The sequence below is a fragment of the Kwoniella botswanensis genome, chromosome 1 (genome assembly GCF_036426115.1).
Source record: "Kwoniella botswanensis chromosome 1, complete sequence".
NCBI classification, from domain to species: Eukaryota; Fungi; Basidiomycota; class Tremellomycetes; order Tremellales; family Cryptococcaceae; genus Kwoniella; species Kwoniella botswanensis.
The window spans coordinates 12706753-12727933 of NC_088599.1; the positions used below are offsets into that span (position 1 = coordinate 12706753).

General features: G+C 45.0%; 8 protein-coding genes across 8 annotated transcripts; 4 read left to right on the forward strand and 4 right to left on the reverse strand.

Moving 5' to 3' along the window:
- Nucleotides 1-347: 347 nt before the first annotated feature.
- Nucleotides 348-4097, reverse strand: L199_004798 (uncharacterized protein; the record flags this gene model as incomplete). The annotated part of the gene is made up of 15 exons (XM_064890520.1): nucleotides 348-441; nucleotides 505-611; nucleotides 718-784; nucleotides 841-953; nucleotides 1026-1208; nucleotides 1349-1380; nucleotides 1448-1532; nucleotides 1680-1855; nucleotides 1914-2034; nucleotides 2100-2561; nucleotides 2631-2777; nucleotides 2827-2976; nucleotides 3030-3716; nucleotides 3816-3886; nucleotides 4013-4097. 15 exons carry the CDS (start codon nucleotides 4095-4097, stop codon nucleotides 348-350), a joined length of 2580 nt encoding a protein of 859 aa, XP_064746592.1.
- Nucleotides 4098-5488: 1391 nt separating this feature from the next.
- On the forward strand, nucleotides 5489-8072 carry L199_004799 (uncharacterized protein; the record flags this gene model as incomplete). The annotated part of the gene is made up of 9 exons (XM_064890521.1): nucleotides 5489-5547; nucleotides 5598-5653; nucleotides 5712-5867; nucleotides 5928-6007; nucleotides 6067-6363; nucleotides 6411-6539; nucleotides 6602-6618; nucleotides 6678-6791; nucleotides 6845-8072. The coding sequence occupies 9 exons, from the start codon at nucleotides 5489-5491 to the stop codon at nucleotides 8070-8072; spliced, it is 2136 nt and encodes a 711-aa protein (XP_064746593.1).
- Nucleotides 8073-8382: 310 nt separating this feature from the next.
- On the reverse strand, nucleotides 8383-9862 carry L199_004800 (uncharacterized protein; the record flags this gene model as incomplete). The annotated part of the gene is made up of 9 exons (XM_064890522.1): nucleotides 8383-8454; nucleotides 8522-8659; nucleotides 8728-8757; nucleotides 8842-8911; nucleotides 8982-9164; nucleotides 9234-9333; nucleotides 9396-9449; nucleotides 9498-9692; nucleotides 9775-9862. The coding sequence occupies 9 exons, from the start codon at nucleotides 9860-9862 to the stop codon at nucleotides 8383-8385; spliced, it is 930 nt and encodes a 309-aa protein (XP_064746594.1).
- Nucleotides 9863-10525: 663 nt separating this feature from the next.
- Nucleotides 10526-11707, reverse strand: L199_004801 (SBDS family rRNA metabolism protein; the record flags this gene model as incomplete). The annotated part of the gene is made up of 6 exons (XM_064890523.1): nucleotides 10526-10624; nucleotides 10717-11097; nucleotides 11217-11346; nucleotides 11458-11501; nucleotides 11567-11618; nucleotides 11679-11707. The coding sequence occupies 6 exons, from the start codon at nucleotides 11705-11707 to the stop codon at nucleotides 10526-10528; spliced, it is 735 nt and encodes a 244-aa protein (XP_064746595.1).
- A 423-nt stretch (nucleotides 11708-12130) lies between these two features.
- L199_004802 (uncharacterized protein) lies at nucleotides 12131-12908 on the forward strand (the record flags this gene model as incomplete). The annotated part of the gene is made up of 4 exons (XM_064890524.1): nucleotides 12131-12162; nucleotides 12229-12400; nucleotides 12484-12590; nucleotides 12677-12908. The coding sequence occupies 4 exons, from the start codon at nucleotides 12131-12133 to the stop codon at nucleotides 12906-12908; spliced, it is 543 nt and encodes a 180-aa protein (XP_064746596.1).
- A 490-nt stretch (nucleotides 12909-13398) lies between these two features.
- On the reverse strand, nucleotides 13399-15371 carry L199_004803 (uncharacterized protein; the record flags this gene model as incomplete). The annotated part of the gene is made up of 9 exons (XM_064890525.1): nucleotides 13399-13529; nucleotides 13594-13717; nucleotides 13790-13918; nucleotides 13982-13996; nucleotides 14059-14211; nucleotides 14281-14336; nucleotides 14401-14571; nucleotides 14654-14816; nucleotides 14991-15371. The coding sequence occupies 9 exons, from the start codon at nucleotides 15369-15371 to the stop codon at nucleotides 13399-13401; spliced, it is 1323 nt and encodes a 440-aa protein (XP_064746597.1).
- A 439-nt stretch (nucleotides 15372-15810) lies between these two features.
- L199_004804 (uncharacterized protein) lies at nucleotides 15811-18055 on the forward strand (the record flags this gene model as incomplete). Its single annotated transcript, XM_064890526.1, has 7 exons — nucleotides 15811-15985; nucleotides 16033-16203; nucleotides 16456-16788; nucleotides 16978-17186; nucleotides 17251-17370; nucleotides 17456-17747; nucleotides 17811-18055. The coding sequence occupies 7 exons, from the start codon at nucleotides 15811-15813 to the stop codon at nucleotides 18053-18055; spliced, it is 1545 nt and encodes a 514-aa protein (XP_064746598.1).
- Nucleotides 18056-18936: 881 nt separating this feature from the next.
- L199_004805 (uncharacterized protein) lies at nucleotides 18937-20949 on the forward strand (the record flags this gene model as incomplete). The annotated part of the gene is made up of 10 exons (XM_064890527.1): nucleotides 18937-19075; nucleotides 19220-19413; nucleotides 19497-19551; nucleotides 19627-19758; nucleotides 19830-19958; nucleotides 20043-20104; nucleotides 20169-20245; nucleotides 20351-20455; nucleotides 20555-20637; nucleotides 20738-20949. 10 exons carry the CDS (start codon nucleotides 18937-18939, stop codon nucleotides 20947-20949), a joined length of 1188 nt encoding a protein of 395 aa, XP_064746599.1.
- Nucleotides 20950-21181: the final 232 nt, after the last annotated feature.

The following is a 21181-nucleotide window of genomic DNA, read 5'->3' on the forward strand; positions in this document are numbered from 1 at the left end:
GCTATATACACACAAATCAGAACTTCACCTTAAACAGAGTAGGGTGGGGTCGACTACATTAATGCTCATTCATCACAATTGACATATACAGGATATCTGGTTAAACATTTCTCATTCGCTTGATCTCCGCATCTCCTTCACCAGTTTCCCTTAGGTTCTGAGTGAGAACAACGTCGATACACACACTCGTGTGGCGTTGAGAAGTCCATGTGACCAATCATGCATGATATTACTGTGGATATCTGTCTACAAACAACCAGACCATAACCGTGATCGCTAAAGGGAACAACCTTAGCAACATCGTTATCTCAAGATACAAGGAAGAGTCCGTATATTTAACGATCAAATCAATCGTCACGCAAAGTTTCTCGAGTCAAAGCTCCTGCTAATCGTAAAACCGCTTCTTCCGGATCGTGCTCTTCGTTGCGATGAATGGTAGATCTAAAACCGACGTAAGTCAGCTTCGACGTACTTCTCAGATGGGCATCGAGGATGAGAACTCACTCTAAGCGTGAAATGTAAGCTCCTGTCATTTCCAGATTCAACTCTGGTCCTCTGTAAAGGTTGTTCCTGAGCATGATTTGGAGGAAACCATTCCAGTATGGGTCCCTCTATGAAAGGTATACGTCTGTCGACAATGCCTGCAACTTCTGGAGAGGGAATACATTCTGAGGGATTCTGATAGAGAGAGATAGCTGAGGGCATGGGTTCGCTCACCTTCAACAAATTACCATTGCCTACAACGATCAAGATCTCCTTGGCTCTCGTGATTGCTACATTGAATCTTGAAAGACAATTCTTCTCAGAGGTGAACACTGTGAATAAAGATGCGATGCTCACCGTTTCCTTTCATTGAATAACCCCATGTTCATTCTCCTGTCTTCATCCAAAAATCTCGATCTAGACCTGACACAGCTGATAACAGTCACTCGAAACTCAGCACCTTGATACGTCTGTTGCAAATACCATGAATGGTCAGCAGAGAGATACGGGACACTGTTGTGAGCGCACTGGCCGTGACTTACCTCCACATTTCCAACATCAACCGCATGTAAATTGTTCGATCTCAACTTCGAACGTGACCTCCAGACCTGTTCCCGCCAAGGAGTGATCACCGCGATCTCTTTCTGATTGAGCCCTACGACTGTGTTCATGAGAGATTGGACTATATCGTTCAAATATTCGATTTCGCTGGAATTGTACCACGACTGGGGAGAAGGATAGCATGAACATCAGTCATCGTCGTGTGATCGCATATATGACACGGATGAGCTGCCAATCGACTTACCGCGCCCTATGCGAGGGAGCCGAAAGTTTAGCTCACGCTCTTTACGACTGCGCCATGAACTATGCTTACCTCGTCAATCCAATTCTCTTCACCTTCGCAACCATAAAACAAAATAGAAATGTTCGGATTCGGAAATGCTTGCCATTTGAGTAATGCAACATCTCTCTCTCGCAGCGGGAATCAAAGTGTCATCATAGAATAGAGCGGCGGGTATCATGAGTATGGGAGCTATAGATCGATAATTCTGGATAAAAATACATTCTATCAGCATTGTGTAGCGATATTGTCGTATCTCAGGCGACAAACAACTGGATAATATGGGGGGTAGTAGTGCGGGTAGGCACCATAGACCAAGACATGGGATTTTACAACAAGAACGGTAAAAGCTCACTTGTATGAGATTCGTAAACGGACCGTCCCAGTCTGAAGGGCAAGTTCCATTCGCAGATTTCTGATTCTTTCGAGCGTTTGAATGAGATGCGTATACTTCTTGTTGAAAAAGCCTTTCGAGAAGAGATACGTCCAGCTCTCCATCTCTAGCTTCAGAGGATGAAATGATAGGTCCGACTATATGTGTAGAGGTCATTTTAGCCTTTTGAGGCAATACAAAAGCACAACAACGTACGTTGATGTATATCACCACAAAGAACTACCACTGGATCGACTGAACGAAAGCCTTTGGGGGGAGGATAGGGTACCACCACTGAGAGTGGTATCAGCGTTTCGGGCTCCGAAGCTTGAGCCGCCTACGCAACTCCCCAATTAGCTGGGTGATGAAACGAACACAACGGATCGAAGAACCCCCACTTACCTCATCTATCAACAGATGGGTCCAATGTGGGTGCACATCCTTGATCATACTGGATTCAGAAACCCGATGGAACGTATTCATCATCTCTGACTCCGCCTTCATCGTGGCTATATTCGTCGCATTAGCCGTAACCAGTATACTGGCGTCTTGACATGTACATATCACCACTCGGTACTTCATCAATTCCGCGAAAGAAGGTAACCCAAAAGCGCTTGTTCCTGTCGGCGTCGGAGTGATGCAGCAGAAAGGTAAGATCTCGTCGGGCACTTCAGCAAATGTCCGGCTGGGCAAGTTGAGTCGGAGGACAGTCCCTGGTTCGACATAAGGCCTAATTGCAGAGGTGGCAGCAGGGACACAGAGTCGACGAGCAAGGGTGTCGGCAGCTGAATTTGATGGAGCGCAGATTAGGATGGTGGCATCAGAATGGGTCGTAAGGATCTGCAGAGCAGCTTCGACGAGTGTCTTGGTTTTACCTATTCGCTTTATCAGTATGACGAAGTGGGATGGAGGATACTCGGACAGGTGACTTACCAGTCTATGGACGATTAAACACGAACAATCAGCGCAAGCCGCAATATCTGGCAGAGATTGGTATGAGGAAAATAGACCTACACCAGGCGGACCACTGATGAGATACGGCACTTCATGATCTCTTGATACTATAGCAGTGATTGCACTCTGTTGATCATACTTAGTTATAGCCGTTTTTCTGATGTAATGTGCTCACTTTCTGCTCATCGTTCAATCCCGGGTCTACCCATTCAATGTTCATCAAAGGACGGTCTTGTATTTCTTCCCGTACATGTTGTATCTCTGGAAAAAGCCATCGCTGAACTGTCTCCCATCCTATCCCATGTAGCAGCCCAAATGTCCTGACCTTGCGACATCATCAGTCATTACCCTCATTCGCATGAGAAAAACACAACTCACAGCGTCCTGCATATCACAAATAGGTTTGACATTCAACAAGAATTTGATTTGACACCTTATCCCAGATTCGTTGCCAGCAGGGATACCAGGGGACTGATTACCTTCCCTGATCCCCTTTCCACTTCTAACGATGTCCCCATCGAGAAGTCCCAGATACGGTGACTGCACGTATACCCAGCTCTTCGCCTTTTCCAATCCTACTACTTCCGCTTCTATTGCATTCTGACTAGCTTGTCTAAGACGCTGGTACAGACCGCGTACGATCATTCGATCTCCTATATTCAGTCGAGGTGCATCTTCACGGATACCAGGAACATGAATTCGATAGGTATTCTGCAAGCCGGGGATGGGATAAGGCTGAATCAGGGTAGACGGTATGGACGAATGGGTCGTATCTTCCAACGACGCGGAAAGATGTAGCGATAGGAGATTGGAGAAGTGTTTGGCATAGTAATCTAAGCTATAGGTAATGATCTTAGGTTGCAAGGGTAGTGATGAATCTTTGGCAGGGATAAGAGAGAGGATCGAAGGGCACTGTTCCTTGATTGGTAATGGATTGGATAGAAGTTTGGGTGTGAAGACGTCTGCAGCGTATTCTGGTTGTGGAAATGGTGGAGAGGGGCTTAAATATAAGCAGTTGAGGGGTTGTGGGAGTTGTCGAAGCCATTGTGGTGTATACGATAATGCCTGGTTAAGAGATGGGATGAGATGGAATGAATCAGATGAGGAGTCAAGACAAGATGGAATAGGAAGTGACATGGGCATGAACAGGTATATGCAACTCACAAATCTGTCCAACGACGATCCTTCTCCTTTCTCATTCACCTTATGAGCTTGTCTTCCTGTCTGACGTGTCACTGGACATGTAGCATCCTGTCAGAAAGAGGTGAAAGAGGTGAATGGATGAGGTGGTGAAGGTGTTTGATTGTGGAGGTTGAATCCGACATTGGGTTCATGCTGAAATCCGAAAGGGCTGTATTGACTTGGGTGAGTTCTCGAATGAATCGGTGGGACTATATCATGCCATGCAGGATGGATGAAGGGGCTGTCGATGAGGGAAGAGGACATTGTACATGTTGGTTGATGTAGTCATGACAGAAGATAGAAGGGAAAGGAGAAGGATAGTGAAGGTAGACAATGATTGATCTGTCAACGATGAGGACTATGGTACTCAAGAACTCCTCATGTTCATACAACGACCGTGACACCTCATGTATTGTGCATGCATGGTCATCATCGCTTGTGTGCAGATGCAGGTGTTGCGCATGCAGATGCCAACTGTTGATCCCCCCTATTCATCGAAATACCTGCTGATGTGCAGCGTATAAGTTATCGCTATTCTTTCAGCCTCAACAGTTTGCGACGAAGTCTTATAAGCTGTAAGTAAGCGCACGCACGGCGGTACATGTACTAATAGACGGGGGTGGTGAGCAGATGTCATAGGGGGAGAGCGAACACCTTTCAATACTTTCAAAGTGCAGCATTGGTCACCTCTGGCTAGAACAATCGAGATCGAGACCCGACTCCAAAAGGACTCCGACTCACCTTACGATTCCCAATGATGAATCGATCAGATGCACCCGCATTCCCTGGGTGAGCCCCACCAGTTATAATTAGCAGATGATCTCCATCATTTATGTTCATGACAACATAAACAACTCAACTGTCTCGGATCAAGTGGGGCTACCTATCTATAGTGTGATCGGTCATAAAAGGAGGAAATACCAATCGTCGATTATCTGCCGTCGGCATTCCATGCATCACGATGTCCCGGTGACTGATGAGTATGTGCATTCGAGACGTTTCTGACGCATACCTGCACAATATAAGAAACATCATGTTGGTGAGTGACCGAATTCAGCAGCATGCTGCATAGTAGCGATACAGAGTAATTGCGAGACAAGGAGTAATTAATTCTGAATAAGATCCACTCTATGGATAATATATGCGAGACATGAAATCGCTTCGGTTATTCCATGCATGCCCAAAGAATGGATCTTCACTGGAATGACCATGTATGATTCGGATTTACCAGTTTCGGATTCCTACATACATACAGAACATGTAAACAAGAACTCCAATGAAGAGATAAGGTTAACTCAACATGTGGTAACGCCACCGGAAGGGGCAAAAGAAGTGGCTAGTAGGCAAACTTAAAAGGTCTAGGTACCGTACAACCGATCGACCAGAGGAATCTCGAGTTCCTGGAAGAAACATTACCGTACCAGAGATTATCTCAAGTAGGTTCATCGCTACCTGCACTTGCTGTACCTGCATAAGAAAATGGAGAACCTTCTTGTCTATATGACGTAAAGAAGATGAGATCGACAATGATCATCAAGGGTGGAGACATGTTCCCCAACATGTATATAAAGAACATCAACGCCACCCGAATGTTCTTCGAGCTTCTGTAATATTGTTGACTATCCTTACATACTCACTAGCACCACCCAGGGAATATGAAGTTAAGCAATCTTGCTGTCACTCTGGTGACATGTGTCACCACCGCCAACGCACAGTAAGTCGAGCTCAGCTCCTAGCCAACTAAACTGAGCTGACAACTCACAGTGTCGCCTTGTGGGATAAAGGCATGTTTGGGCTAAATTACCCATATCAAGCCAATGGTTAGTACCAGTGCATCAACCTAGTTCTTGCTCCTACTTCAGCTGACTCCCCTCTCAGATCCGCAGAATAACAATTACAACAACAACGAACCCGTCAACCCCTTGAGACAGACCGACGCCCGTACCACCGCACAATGGTTCGGACATGGTTTATTGGGGTATCCTCCCAAGTCAGGGGATTTTATGACCCTTCCTTCAGGTGGAACATACAATGGTAAGTCCCTCCTTCAAGCAGTTTGGACACCTCGAGAAAATACGCTGACGCCGCATATAGGGGAGGTCAGTTGCAATCGTGGCCAAACGACCTTAGGTAATCCAAATGACACGACGGCCAAGTACAAGTATGCGTGTAAAGTAAGTCTCCCTGATAGCAAAATCTGTAGTGATCCTTGCTGACTCACCTATCCCTGAAGCCTGATAACGGGCAGTACTCCGGTGTAGGAGCATTACACGTGATGAACACTTATAATGGTACCGTCGACAACAAGTGGTTTGGAGGGACCGCCTTAGCTATAGCTTATACCTCCGATGTCAACAATCTGAAACCCAACGATTTCACTGTGATCAGTGTGAACCAGAACTCTGTATGGGAGCGACAAATCAGCTATAAGATTCCATCGGGGATGCCACCTTGCCCTTCCGGCGGATGTCTCTGTTCGTGGAACTGGATACATCAAGGTGGACATGGGGAAGGTTATCCATACGAGATCGTGAGTGTGTACCAAAATAAAGGAGCGGAGCTTATGAGATTGATTAGTACAATGTCATCTACCGATGTACAGTGACTGGTTCGACGAATTCTGCCAACAAAGTCCAGAGAGGCGCGATCCCCAACAAATGTGATGGAAATCCTTCGAACTGCGTCAAAGGACCCAAGACTCCTATGGTAAGTGTTCGAGTGATTTATCTGGAGATATGCAGGAGCTGACCAGTGGTCTGTCTGAGTAGTATCTCTGGCAAGCCGAGTAAGTTCTGACCTGATCGCGAGTGAGAACTCACGTGCTCAATCGTTTTTATCTCACAGTGGCAACAATCTTCCAAACCTCGATGATCCACCTCTTTACCGAGACAATTGGGGATTTGCTGATGGTGCACAGAACGACATCTTCACCCCAGCCGCGACCCCTGCGACTACGTCGTAAGTGTCTCTGTGCTGGTTGCTCTGAAGAGAAACTGACGATGTGTCTGTAGAAACCCTAAACCATCCGCCACTTCCTTACCTTCCGGATGGTCATCGGTCGGCTGTATGGTCGACAACACCAACTCTCGAGCTCTTCCCGGTGTTTCATCCACCAACGCCAACAACAACACCATCCAGGGGTGTGTGTCTTCATGTGCGAGTAAAGGATACCTTTTCGCGGGAGTGGAGTACGGACAGGAATGTTGGTGTAGTAACACCGCCACCTTGACCTCTGCAGCAAGTACCGACTGTAATATGGTTTGTCCCGGTGATATTTGGAGTACCTGCGGTGGCAGTAGTAGAATCAACGTCTATCAAAGTGCGAATGCTCCTACAAATGGTCAACCGACTCCCTTACCCGACTCGTCGTTACCCTCAGGCTGGTCAAGTCTCGGTTGTATGGTCGATGATCAATCGAATCGAGCTCTGAATGGAGGTTCCACTACGTCTTCAAGCAATACGGTTCAGTCCTGTATCGCCTCATGTGCATCCAAGGGTTTCATCTATGCTGGTGTAGAGTATGGTCAAGAGTGCTGGTGTGGAAAGACTGCTCGTCTAACTGCTGCAAGCTCAGGATGTGATGTAGCGTGTAGTGGAGACAAGTCTCACGTTTGTGGAGGAAGTAATCGACTCAATGTTTATGTTGCCAAGTCTGCTACAAGCAGCTCATCATCTTCCACCTCTTCTGTCAAACCTACGACCGCCACTTCGACCTCCAAAGCACCCGTTACAACTTCGACTACAAGCAAAGCCGCCACTTCGACCTCCAAAGCACCTGTCACAACCTCGACTACTACGAGCAAAGCCGCTACGTCGACTACCACTTCCAAAGCATCTACCACCACTGCGAAGGCCACTTCGACCTCTTCATCCGCACCATCGGCAACCACTTCCTTGCCAGCAGGATGGGTATCTCGAGGCTGTTACGTAGATTCGTCCTCAGCACGTGTATTAGACGGTAACGTATTCGAGTCCCAGTCGAATATGACATACGCCTCCTGCATCAATATCTGTACTGGGAAAGGATACTCGTATGCTGGATTAGAATATGGTTCTCAGTGTTTCTGTGGCAACAACCTCGTCAAGCCTACGTCCGTAACCACCGGCTGTGACAAACCTTGTGCGGGTGACTCCAAGGCCATGTGTGGTGGATATAACAGGATCACCGTCTTACAAAAGACTTCGACAGTTAAAGCTAGACATGAGTGGTCACCTAGAGGTGGTAGGCGTCATAATTGAGAGGGGTAAGGGTCCTTAACCGGGATCCTTCGGAATTGTAAAGCTAAGTTGAGGAATTGTAGCGATTATAGAGTAAACGGCCAGTTTTTGTATCATTAGTGCGACAAGTTTAGTATGCATATATATAATTGTAACAATCGCTGCTGTTCTGTGGACGATGACTTTGGCCAACCTTGTCCATAATTACTTGTACGCAAGAGAGTCCGCATGATCTCTTCTTTGATTGACAACAGTGAAAATCAGAAAGCTACATTGCAATCATTTAAATCGACAATCGTCAACATTGGTGTTAGCAATTGTGTACAACAGTTTACCTCGACGTACCAGAGTTGAATAACCAGCCACCATCGATGACGATCTCACCACCAGTCATATATTGATTCTTCACACCACCAACAACATCAACATCAATTTCTCTTCATGATACTGGGAGTCCATCGATAACTTACAGATATAACACTAAGGATGGTCTGAGCGTAATCCACAGCATTTCCCGGTCTTCCAAATGGGATTCCCCATTTCTTGGTAAACTCTTCCACGTGATCGTCTGAGCCAGTGTTGTTTTCAGATGGGATGATCGTCATTCCCTATGCGTCATGATAATTCAGTCAGCTCATGCTGTGGTATCAGTCGCTTGGTCAATGTTTGGACTTACTGAAGGGAAGTATCCAGGACAAATCACATTCTATTGACATACCCATACCACGGAACATCAGTGTCATGGTGTTTTGCTGACGTGCATGATGAGCGTGACAGTGAGGAGACTTACAACTCTGATACCTAAGCCTCTTCTTGCGAATTCAAGAGCTTGCTGATGTGACAAAGAGATGGTGGCGGCTCTAATTATTACATCACTCATCCTTCATCAGTCTCACATGTAGTACACTGAACATCCAACACAATACTCACTTTCCGCAATTGTAATGGAACTGTCCTCTCTGGGAAGTTTTGGTGATACCGGACATAGAAGATAGATTAACTACATTTCCAGGCTCAGGAAATCCCCCCAGGGTCTTGGCAGCTGCCAATAATGGGAGGAAAGCGAATGTAGTGAAATGATACGAAGCAGTGTTGATTCGCCATACATCGCCCCTGTACACAACGATCCTCAATGAGTTAACATGGACCGACCAGCAACCGGAGGAGAAAGCACAAATATACCAAGTCTCAAAAGTCTCCCCTTCGAACATCTGCTTGGACAATCCTTCGGCTGTCTGTTCACATGCGTTGATATCCGTAGCTCCAGGAAAGATACCATGATCTGAGCAATATCAATAGGTTCAGCTCATATCGTATCACAAAAGAGGTAATGATGTAACTCACTGTTGATTAAGACATTGATCCATTTTTCTTTAGATTTCACCTCTTCCATAAACCCTACACAATTCAATCAGCTCTATGCACTGTGAATCTTATTTTACTTACTCTGGATCCCTTCCTTGGTACTGACATCAGCCCTTATAGCTACGATAGACCCTTTCCCTTTGTTACCCATCTTCTCATATCCCTCCACAGCCGCTCTTAACGGTTCTTCCCTTCTACCAGTTATATATACCTTGGCGCCATTCTCAGCAAGGGCAGTAGCAGTGATCAGACCTAGACCCGTTCCTCCTCCAGTAACTATCATTCACAAATCAATCAGTATCTTTTCAGTTATATCTACATATACATCATTGTGAGACAAGAATGTTATGGTACTTACCTATGGCGACCCATCCTTCGATATTGAAAAGCTTGGCAATCTCAAGTACACCTTTACCTAGTGAGTTGAAAAGGGCAGTTTCGGACATGGCGATATCATCAAAGTATATGTGAGCAACTTTCAGACTTGATGAGCTACATTCGAAGTGTTATCTTGGAGGTTCTGATATAATCTAGGTAGATATGCCGACTGAGGACTTTTCAACCACTCGTCACTTCAGGTGTCGGAGGGTACTCGCTTGTTGCCCCTTGATCGTCGTTGTGTATGTGAATGATTGGCTTTATGACGTATCTTTTACAATATCTCGATGGCATCTCGTTCGATCGCATCGCAACACTGTGAAATATACCTTACACCTGGATGCGCTCAATTAAGTACTAACAAAGGTATAATTATAAGAGTGTGGACCAGTTCGGTATTATAGATCGAGTGGACAACAAAGGTGGAGGCCAGTCGTTGATATGGGCAGCTTATGTTCATTCTTGTTTGCGTTAATGGCTTATAACTCATATGCATGTATCAGCTTGAAAGACCTGTGTTGCAAGGGATACGAACAAACATAACGCATTCTGTGAAGATGCCGCCGGTGTGAGAAAAAGACGATGACGAAAGGAGAGCAATAACTGTCATGACCTGACCTCGCCATAACATGTCCTCTGCCCTGAACCTACGAAAGATAACCCCTATCGCCCTAGCAGTAGAGGTGACAGTAAAGTTGCATGCAATCTTGTGACTGGGAAGACGGTAAACTCTACACATTTCCCATCACCTCTACTCTACCTTTCCCTTTGGTCTCGTTATTCACCAAATCCGTTATCGTACGGAAAGCGCTTGGGTTGATTTGAACAATCTACGACATCATCCATAGATCGTAATGTCAGCATGAGCTGAATACTCGGTCAAGGACTTTGACAGATGACAAGTGTCGAAATATCCACTCACAGCCTCCCACTCCTGACCCATATCATCCTCCTCCGTCTCCTCGACCTCTTTCATGATATTATCCTTTATCCTCTTGGCATCTTTTCCAGGCATCGTAATCCTAATTCTCATCCTGGCTCTTCTGATAGGTAAAGTACTTTCACCTTCTTCACTACTCAGTTTCTTGATCAACTCTAATGCCTGGGCTTTGGCCGGTTTATCAGCCTTTACCGAGAATCCAATCTCAGACATGGTCTTTTCAATCATCCCCACAGTGTGTTTACGGTTCGTATTTGGGTCGACGGTCATTTCGCTGACTAACGTAGCGATTTCTCGAGATAGAGAGGATAATTGGTGGGAACGTTCGAGGTTGTTGATTTGGAGTTCACCTTTGCGCAGTATCTATTGGGCAGTAGATATGTATTAGCTTTGCTTCATCAAACGTTTTGATCATGATTAACATCCGAGATGAAACAGTTTGAGCGCAAATGATGATCCCAGGAGAAGGAAACTCTTCTCACCTCCTCGATCACCTTGTTCATATCGTCCGTCTGGAAACATTTCGTCCAATCATCCTTCTTCGCTACCAATCCCTTCGGCACATTGGTGAATATCTGTTCTATCTGTAATACTTCGGATAAATCGGTTTCACTGCGAAAGCATCGAGTTGATCAGCAATCACCATCTTCTTCTCACCAGTAAGAGGGAAGATCCGTGATTATCTCTCGTCTATTGCTCCTTCCCATAAAAGAGACTACTCACACTCCTGATCGGAACTCGGATACTTTATTCTGATAGCAAGCGATCTAGTGACAGTCTTTAGTGTTTATCCTTTTCATTGCGGAGCCATGTGTTAAACAGCTCGACTCACCTCGAACCTCTTACCACCCTTCTTCATCCTCACTATACTGACATTGGTAAGTCTGGTTGATCAGAAACGATCAGTCGGATATCCTTCCGGTGTACGGCTCAACTTGGCTCACTTTATCTGCGTTCCCGGTTGTTTATTCATCTTTGTCTAGCTGTGCACACCGGGTCTAGTATGAACAGTAATTTGACTGGAGTATGAGTTGATCAGAGAGATGTAAAAGATTGTTGTTGACAAAGCAGGAAAGGAATTCCGAAAAAAATCAGTGCTTTCCTTTCCTTAGACGTCATCGTGAGGAATTTGTATGGAGATGCAGAGGTACATCCGTGGGAAAGTATGGCTACGGTGAGAGATGAGGAGTAAGGGCAACGTAGACGAGATGTGGTGGATAAAGCATATGTGTTATGTATATAACATCTTCATAAGCATCATACATTAACGCTCAATTATTGACAGGAGGCGACATAACGACTAGATCAGCAGCGCGATGCAAATATAGAAAGAACGATCAGAGCGATCAGAACGATATAAAAAACTATATAGAATTCATAATAGGAGAAGATAACAATGAAGGTGTTCGAGAATGACATAACGTTCGAGTGAGTACTCCATATGACTATATAGATATATATCGATGTTCCACCATTGACAACAATCTTCTATAGCTTCTCACCTATTCAAACCCTCTCTGCGCTACACCGTAAATACCCAAATCCATTTGCCACCCACGTCTACTCTGTAGACACGATAAATAGGAGTATAGATCCAGATACGGGCATACTCAGATCAGAGAGGTTGATAGGTGTACAGCAGGGTGCACCCAAATGGATAACCAAGGTGGGTACTCCTTCAGCATTATAATTTCCAAATGTACTGTACTGCACTAGATTTATACATTTATACTGACGTCTCGTTTTTAGCTATTCCATCTACCTCCTACGGCATACGTGAGAGAAGTCGTGTTTGTAGATCCATTCAATACATCAGCGACGATGATGTCCGTCAATCTAAGCTTAGCTCAATACGTGTAAGTAATCATCTTCAACCAAATCTTGATCTGAAGATACTCACGGTCGAATATCGTACTATACTGATGATAAGAAAACCAATTAGATCATGCCTCGAACTCATCAATTACCTACCATCGCCTTCCAACCCCTCAGTGACAGAGTTCAAACAACGAGCTTTGTTGATATCTGGTTTCCCGACGCGGATGATAGCTAGGAGGATTGAGCAGGCGAGTCTGGATAGGTTCAAGAGCAACGCGGGTATAGGGAAGAAAGGATTTGAATGGGTTTTGCAAGGTGGTGATCAGGCGAGTTTACCTAGACCGACGTTAGACTAGGGAAATGGGTGGGTCTGGTAGTGTATCTCCTGAGAGTGACGTGAACTTTCAACTGTGTGGAGGGATGAGCTTGTTGGTTGACGAAGAAAACCAAGAGGACAAGATTCAACATATTTCGGGCAATATGACAGGTTGTAGACATCATCGCAGTGCAAGGAAAAGGAGTGACGAAACGAATTTGTATACGTAGAAATGATCATTAGATAGAACTTGCTTCAATATGTCATCACAATTCAACTTGACAATGTGTGGGACGAGGCCTTCAATCAGCAGCTCTCAATGATCAACCTGAATCCGAGGAATTGTGATTGATGCATGATTGTCTACTTGGACATGATTGACGAGGAGTGGTTAATTGTGGTTCTATATGGATATTATAATTGAGTACTATGATACACTAATTAAAGTCTACAATATATGCTACAGACAAGATATATGCTACAGACGAATAGAGGTGGGTGGTTTTTACACGTATACACGTGGTAGAGATCTAAAAATCAGCATCGGTCCTGAATACCCTTCTTGACAATCGCTCATCTCCACCTTTCTCAGGTAAAGAAGGTGTACCAGATCGAGAGACATTGGCGAGTTGATAGGATGATACTCGAGATTCGAAAAAATCTGCGAGAGAAAACACGATCAGTCTGCTAAATACGCTGACTGTTTGCGGCTGGAAATCACTCACTTGCTTTGCCTTGTAGCGAAATCAATTCCATCCAATCGAATGGGTTCTTGGCATGATACATCTTGGAATAACCGAGATCGACTATCAATCGATCGGCGACGTATTCGATGTATTGACACATCAACTGACAGGGAGCATTCACGTCAATGTCCGATTCAAGTAACAAGGATATCCTCAAGATATGAAGGTCACTCACATCCGCATTAATCCCAATCAGAGCACAGGGTAAAGCATCGGTCAAGAATTCTTTTTCGATGACCACTGCTTCTGTGACTATGTTATGTACTTCTTCTTCAGAGCATCGGTGTTTTAGGTGATTGTACAGCTGTTGCACAATTATGATCAGTTACTCGCAGCATCTCAAACGTGAAGTTAATAGCGGACTTACCAGACATGCGAAATCCTGTTCATTAAGATTCAGGATAGTCAGCTTATGCGATCAGACGATCAATGGCTAAATCTCACAGTATGTGTACCTTCATCCCTACTGATCAGCTCGTTAGAGAATGTCAACCCAGGCATCAATCCTCTTTTCTTAAGCCAGAAAATGGCGGCGAAAGATCCCGAGAAGAAGATTCCTTCGACACATGCGAAAGCGACGAGTCGGAGTCGGAAGGGCTACAAGATCAGTATGTCATGAGTATACAGAGGCGTATGAACGAAAGCGATGGAGAAATGGCAACTCACCATGTCATCCGTTATGTACTTCAATGCCCAATCAGCTTTCTTCCTTACGCACGGGACTGATTACAAACTCAAGTCAGCTACGTTCTACTCCAGGAGCAATCTACTTCAGATAACACTCACTATTCTCTATTCCTCTGAATAAAAATTCCTTCTCCTCACTATCTCTCACATACGTCTCTATTAACAGGCTATACGTCTCACTGTGCACCTGCTCCATCATACTCTGGAATGCGTAGAACGCTCTAGCTTCGGATATCTGGACGTCCATCGAGAACTGCGACACGATGTTTTCTAAACGGAACAACGGATTAGCATAATGGAAGTCATTGACTGACATGAGCATAGTAATGAAATGGGGTACAGGTATACTCACCCCCCACTATCCCATCACTAGCAGCGAAGAAAGCCAAAATCCTCAGAATGAAGAACCTCTCTTGCTCAGTCAGCTTCTCGTTCCAATCATGCAAATCGTGTCCGAGATCGAGCTCTTCGGATGTCCAGAAGGACGCTTGGGACGCTTTGTATGCTTGCCATATCTGCGTGTGTACATTGGTATGTCAGCTGAAACTAGTCGTGTGGAGACGTGAAATGGTTTGTGGACGTCTATTGGGGAATAACATTCACTACATCATCCAATGAGGTTGTACGGAATAACACGTAGAAAGGTGACTTCTAGTTGATGATGATATTGCAATGACATGATGACTCACCTCTCTATATTTTATAGGAAACAATACGAATCTATCATTTGACTCCCTCAAAATATCCTCATCTTCCTCTTCTGGGAATTTTCTCTGTTTCTGATGATCGTCTGCATGCTTGATTGATGCACTACGCTCATTCTGATCCAGTGCTGTTATAGTCATCCCGCTCATATCGCTCTCCATTGAAGAACTACTATCGTACATGGGTCTGAAATGGTTGATCCTGGATATATCGTTGAGATCGTCCAGTGAAGTTGCGGTCGAACAGCGAGATGAAGTGGAGGACGATCGGGTCTTGGATGATGTGGTCGAAGGAGGTTTACTGGGTCCTGCTATGGGTGATAATGCGGTTGATATGGGTTGTGAGCGGATCAGAGGGGTTGGCATGGTGAGTGAGTATGATTTATGAGTGCGTTGAGATGACAGAAATACAGATTGATCAGAGTGGATGAGTGAATGTGTGGTGAATGAATGCTCATGTCGATCTGCAACAACAAAAACAAAAACAGAAAATATACAAGTTATGGGAGATGACGCACTGACCCCTTAGTGGCAGTCCAGTCAACCCATTACAGATGTATTACAACTCGTTGATTAGCGGGATCAAATGGGACGTGAACTTGTTTTGTAATGAACACATACCCGTCGGTTAAAGGGGTGTAACTGGGTGATCGGCAACGATTCCGAATGAGAAATCGGGATACAACCAACCACCTATAAAAAAAAGGTTAAATAAGGAATTAAGGAATCATCGTTATTTGTTGTTCCCCATCTCATCAATACCAAACTAATCACATAGCAGTATCACTGTATATACACTCTTGCCATGTCAGCTCCAAGGCAGATATCCCGACTCTTATCCCGACGATCTCTTCTCTCCACTTCTCGACGATCTACTCCCACTCCTATCTTCAAATCACCTAGTCTATCCGTACGACACGGATCTCATCTTCCCCACGATCCAACCAATTCACTCAACCTACCAAAGAACATCTCGATGCGTTGAAAGCTATATCGTCCAGTACTTTGAGTACGTTGGATGGATCAGCTACGGAAGAAGAGTTGAGGTCATTTAATGATGATTGGATGAATAAATACCATGGGAAGGGGAGTATAGTGGTGAAGCCAAAGACGACGGAAGAGGTCAGCGAGGTGATGAAGTATTGTTATGAAAAGGGGATAGCGGTTGTACCGCAGGGAGGGAATACGGGGCTGGTTGGTAAGTCAACTGCAAGGCGGTTTTACTCTAGCTACGGCAGTTCGGGATGGGATGGGGGCGGCGTTTATATAAAGGGCGGGTGGGTGGGACAGATTATATGAGGGTGGGAGGGTGGGATAGGTCATAACCATAGTATATGATAATATATCATAACATAACATACTATACCACTTTCATGTTCGAGATATACCCTACGGTGGCAACGTACCGTAACAACTATATATGCTGACCCCGCTAACTTTATCTGCTTAGGCGGATCGAACCCAGTGCACGACGAAATCATTCTCAACCTCTCCAACCTCAACCAAATCCGATCATTCGACGAAGTATCCGGTGTCCTAGTCGCAGACGGAGGAGTCATCCTCGAATCTGCCGATCACTTCCTCGCTGAAAAGGGATTTATCTTCCCATTGGATCTCGGTGCGAAAGGATCATGTCATATCGGTGGGAACGTATCGACCAATGCAGGTGGTTTGAGATTATTGAGATATGGTAGTTTACATGGTTCTGTATTGGGTCTGGAAGTCGTATTGCCAGATGGAAGGATATGGAATGGGTTGAGTAAATTGAGAAAGGATAATACTGGTAGGTTATACGATTTTACCGTTATTACAATAACTACTGTTACTTTCTCTTCTTTTCCTTCTGTCGGTGTTGTCTTGGACATACAACCACAACACCGTACAAATGTCTCAAGATGAGGCGTTCTACTTTTGTCATCTCATAAGCGATATTTATTTCATATGGTCAACATGCTAATCCTTCGTGTGGCAGGATTCGACCTCAAACAACTGTTCATCGGATCAGAAGGTACCATTGGTATCATCACCGCCATCTCGATCTTATGTCCCAGACGACCAAGTGCGATGAACGTAGCCGTCTTCTCGTTAGAATCTTACGAGGCCGTGCAGAAAGTGTTCGCAGAGGCTAAAGGCCATTTGGGAGAAATCTTATCCGCATTCGAATTCTTCGATAAACAGAGTGTGAGTGGAATGGAAACATTGTTATTTCCACATACCGGTACTTATTCTTTTCCATGTCACGTAGTACGCTTTGGTGAAGAAGCATCAAGAAGAGAATGGCGGAGAGAGAAAAGTATTTGAGACTGAGGGTGATTTCTACTGCTTGATTGAGACCGGCGGAAGTAACGCTGAGCATGATGAGGCGGTGAGTCCTTTTCTATATACTGTCCACCCATCGTTGCATGTGTACCAATTACCGAACTGATCCTTGTGTATTCCTCTATTGTCAGAAACTCACCGGTCTCCTCGAACACCTGATGGAGAATGAGATGGTACTCGACGGAGTTCTCGCTCAAGATTCGACCCAATTCCAGTCCCTCTGGTCTTTGAGAGAACTAGTACCCGAATCGGCTGGTAAAGCAGGATCGGTCTACAAGTACGACGTGTCTGTACCTGTCGGTAAGATGTATGGGCTGGTGGAGAAGATGAGAGCGAAGTTGAGGGAAGGTGGGGTATTGGAAGGTGATGGTAAATCACAGGGACCTATCAGGGCTGTAGCTGGTTATGGACACATGGGTGATGGTGAGTTTTGAACTGTCCCAATGGTCTGAACGTTTGACTGACCTTGTTTTGTGTGACGTATAGGTAACCTGCACATCAACATCGTGGCCAACAAGTACACCGACGAGATTGAAAAGATCATCGAACCTTACATCTACGAGATCGTGGCTGAAAACGAAGGATCCATCTCGGCTGAACATGGACTGGGAGTGATGAAAGCACCTTATATCGGATACAGTAAGAACGAGACCTCGATCGAGTTGATGAAGCAGATCAAGCAGCTTTTCGATCCCAAGGGGTTGTTGAACCCTTACAAGTATATTGTATAGATTGTAGGGCTTGTTGGGTACTTATGGGTGCGTATACATGCATATCATAGCATATCATAGCATATCATATCAAACCATATCATCAGGTATGGGTTCCATCAAAGGCTGGACTATTACTTATATGGTTGTGGTGATCCGAGCGCGGTGTGTGTGTGCCTTTGTTTAGGGGTGTAACACAGTGGCAGTCGTTTCAGGTTACAGTGGGGTGTTTTACCTGATCAACGTTTCATGCACAATAGACAATAGACAATAGACCATACTAAAACCCATCTCATCACTCTCGTCTTCTTCCCTATGTCACCTGCATGCATATGCATACTCAGAAGCATCCAAGCAGGGATGGTATCATGATACAGTACGGTGCATAGGGATGTTTGTAGCTGACAAGTACAAGTCACACATCACATTGGTAGTGAGGTGGATGTGGCCTGTGCGTTTCAACTAGTTCTGTATGGTGTACACAAGGTGTCTGTCGCATTGATCGATTCTTGATTTCCTGTCCACTCCTTTTTCCACTCTTCCATACCCATCACATGACTGCAAGCACACATCCTTCATATTACCTCAACTCACCTCCTCCATTCTCCTTCTTACTCAGTCACCCAATCACTCGAGCCAGTGTCCCAACCATCATCAATCAGTACAATTTCAAGACAAAACAAGAACATAACACGCTTCTACTGCTCTATTAGTCAGATATATATCGCCTGGGTATGTCCGTATCTCTTGGTTCTCCTCCGTATACCGAGTTCTTTACTTGACAGTGCGAACTGGCAATAGACATCTTCTTTACATCAACGTTGAGATTGAAACTCTTAGAAATCAACTCAAATTCAAACCTTTTGCACTCGACCCTTTCTCCTCTATCGCATTCTGGCATGATGAACCACTCTCAATCACAAACTCAATCCAAGCAGCCCGGTCAGACACAATCATCCAACCAAGGTGCCGCTCAAGCACAAGAGAGAACTACGAAAGGTAATTCTGCTAGTGCTCCTAGGAAAGTCAAGTTCAATGTTGGTGAGTCCTCCGATCTTGCTTCATTATCTATTCGCTCTGCAATCAGATTAGACTTTTTCAGATATCCCTGCTCCAAAGTAAAACATCCCTTTTTCCCTGTACCCTTCAGAATGTACATACTGACTCTCTTGATCACGTACATAGGCCACACATACCATGTCCTCGATGTGATCGGGGAAGGAGCTTACGGAGTGGTCGCATCCGCCGTGCATCGTCCCTCGGGAACCAAAGTGGCTATCAAGAAAATCGCACCCTTCGATCATGCCATGTTCGCCTTGAGGACTTTGAGGGAATTGAAGTTGTTGAAGTACTTTGCGGAAGAGGGAGTCAGCGAGAATGTAAGTCATTCAGTCCGTGTCTAGTGCCTGTATCGGATTTACTCATGAAACTTATATTCCGTTGATTTGGTGTGGGACTGCAGATTATCTCCGTACTGGATATTATCAGACCAGCATCATACGAAAGTTTCAAAGAGGGTGAGTCACTTGGTGCTTCACGATATGTTCTCGTCACGACAGCTGATTCGATATGATTTGACTTGTTATCAATAGTCTACCTCGTTCAGGAACTTCTCGAAACCGATTTACACCGAGTGATCCGTACGCAAGATTTGTCAGATGATCACTGTCAGTATTTCTTGTACCAGACCTGTAGGGCACTGAAAGCACTACATTCAGCTGAGAGTAAGTGGCGCTTGCTTTCCTATCTTGTGCAAAGAGCGACGATTCACGGATGTAAACTGGTGATTCTACAGTCATTCACCGAGATCTGAAACCTTCCAATCTGCTATTGAATGCAAATTGCGATCTGAAAGTCTGCGATTTCGGTTTGGCCAGATCAACACAAACTGCTACACCTGACACTCAGGGATTTATGACTGAGTGTGGGTGTATCATCCTTTATCCGACAAGGCCCTGAAGATCCATGTTCTTGACTGATCATATCTCCTCTCGGTGATTGCATATAGACGTTGCTACTCGATGGTACAGAGCCCCTGAGGTAATGCTTTCCTTCAGGATGTATACAAAGGTCAGTTATCTGATGACCAAAAGTGTATTTTCGTCAGCTGATACCGATTGTTAACGTTTTATAGTCCATCGATGTATGGTCAGTCGGGTGTATCCTGGCTGAGATGTTGAGTGGTAAACCCTTGTTCCCGGGAAGAGACTAGTGAGTGTTCTTTTCCCGATTTCCAACGCTTCGTCAATTGCACGACACGGATCGATATGTCGTAGCGGATGCTGATGAGAACCGACTTTTGTCCTTCGTACGCAGCCACCACCAACTGTCGCTCATCTTGGATGTGCTCGGTACACCAACGTTCGAAGAGTTCTCAGCTATCACCTCTAAGCGATCAAAGGAATATGTCAGGACTTTACCGTGAGTTATGATCTGGACCTTAATGATCAGATTTCGTTTTTCATACTGATCATACTCTCAATTTTGAAACATCCATTCATTGCTCCACATAATGTATAGGTTCAGGAAGAGGAGAACGTTCGAATCGCTCTACCCCAACGCCTCGCCTCTTGCGATCGATTTCCTCAGCAAGACGTTGACCTGTGAGTGGATCTCTCATACATGTCAAGCATGGGCATCAGCAGCACGAGTATCTCTCCCATTCCGTGCTAGTACTGATAGAACGCCTTATTACCATCACAGTCGATCCGAGGAAACGATTCACCGTCGAACAATGTTTGTCTCACCCATACCTCGACGCATACCATGATCCAGATGACGAGCCTTCCGCCAAACCCTTGTCACCGAATTTCTTCGAGTTTGATATGATGAAGGAGGAGAACAACAGGGAGGATCTGAAGAGGTTGTTGTATGAGGAGATCATGTCTTTTGGCCATTCCAATGGTAATCATTAGACACACTTTGATAGACAAGGGTGATATGTAGGTGAATGGCGAATCAACACACCCATAGGGCGATCGATAATGTGCCATACTTCCCATGTAAGTCAGGTGGAAGTTTGCATTATGATTACTGCAGGATGGAAGGGATCGGATGGGATGGTAGTATCGTGCTTCTTTTCTGTTTCTATGTGTATGTTTGTATACTGGTAAAACCAAATTTCTTGATGTCTTGACTCGTTTTGAA